This window comes from Phaethon lepturus, unplaced genomic scaffold (assembly GCF_000687285.1).
Source record: "Phaethon lepturus isolate BGI_N335 unplaced genomic scaffold, ASM68728v1 scaffold31420, whole genome shotgun sequence".
Taxonomy (NCBI): Eukaryota; Metazoa; Chordata; class Aves; order Phaethontiformes; family Phaethontidae; genus Phaethon; species Phaethon lepturus.
Genome location: NW_010511683.1, coordinates 1 through 1,091, shown reverse-complemented (window position 1 = coordinate 1,091; position 1,091 = coordinate 1). Strand labels below are relative to the sequence as shown.

The 1,091-nt window shown below is 58.6% G+C and overlaps 1 protein-coding gene across 1 annotated transcript; it reads right to left on the bottom strand.

Annotated features, from left to right (window-relative positions):
- Positions 1 to 74: 74 nt before the first annotated feature.
- GOLT1A (golgi transport 1A) lies at positions 75 to 861 on the bottom strand (the record flags this gene model as incomplete). The annotated part of the gene is made up of 4 exons (XM_010284792.1): positions 75 to 113; positions 300 to 363; positions 506 to 684; positions 770 to 861. Coding segments are annotated over 4 exons (374 nt in total), but the record flags the coding sequence as incomplete, so codon positions are not given.
- Positions 862 to 1,091: the final 230 nt, after the last annotated feature.

Here is a 1,091-nt window from a genome sequence, read left to right as displayed (position 1 = left end):
GAGAGGTGCGGGAGAGCCGGACCCAGGGCTCACTCGCGCCGTCCCATCGCCAGCGATTCGGCCTGTCTCGCAAGTCACACCATGGAGCTGCTGTCTCCCACCTTCTGCAAGAGCTGCAACAGGGACAGATCCTGATTGGAACTAAAATCCTCCAGTGCATCCTCAGGGCCCTGCGGAGGGACCGCAGTGACCTTCCCTGTCTGGTCCCAACTACAGCGATCTGGGATTGATATCACCCAAGGACTGCAAACCCCAAGGGTCACATCTGCCCGGGAGAACCGTGCCCAGCGCCTGCTCACCTTGCTCAGCACGGGGATGTTTGCTAGTGAGCCCAAAAACCCAAAAGCCACTGGGAAAAAACTCCTGTATCAAACCAAAAATCTCTGTTAAGCCTCGTGCCAGAATTTCACCAGGGTGGGAGCAGCGGGGGCAGGCTCGCCCAGCTCCTGCTCTCCGGTCCAGGGCACCCATGCCACACCGGGGAGTCGGGCGCTGGGGGACAGACCTGAAGAGGATGATGAAGCCGTAAGCCTCCAGCAGCATGCCCAGGAGGGGCCACCTCATGAGGACAACGAGGACCCCTCCGAGGAAGAAGCTTGTGCCCTTCAGCTTTGGCCTCTGGAAGAAGAAGGTGAAGGTCCTCCTGAAGCCGATGATGAAGACCAAGCCAGAGAGGAAGAGGATCTGGAAGGATGAAGGGGAGCAGGTCAGAGAAATCCATCTGGGCATAAGCGCCTGCTGCGGGGAGCCCCGGCCCCACTGTACTCACGTTCCCGAAGGCCAGGAGCACTGAATCGAAGTACAAAAGCATCCCAAAAAGGATGAAGAAGAGGCCGAAGCCGACCAGTCCCACGCCGATCCCTGCGGAGGACGGGAGGAGGGCTGAGACGGGGACTTGAGCGCACAGCTGGGGTCCCACCTTGGGCTGTGGTCGAGCACCAAAGGTTACAAACAGCCTTCCCACCTGCCCAAGCCCTGGGGAAGCTGTCAGGTGCCCTAGAAACCCCTCTGGGCTTCCAGGTAAAGAATAAACCACAAAGAAAAAATAAATGGGAAGGTCGTCTCCAGCGTTTTACTGAACAGTTGCACGA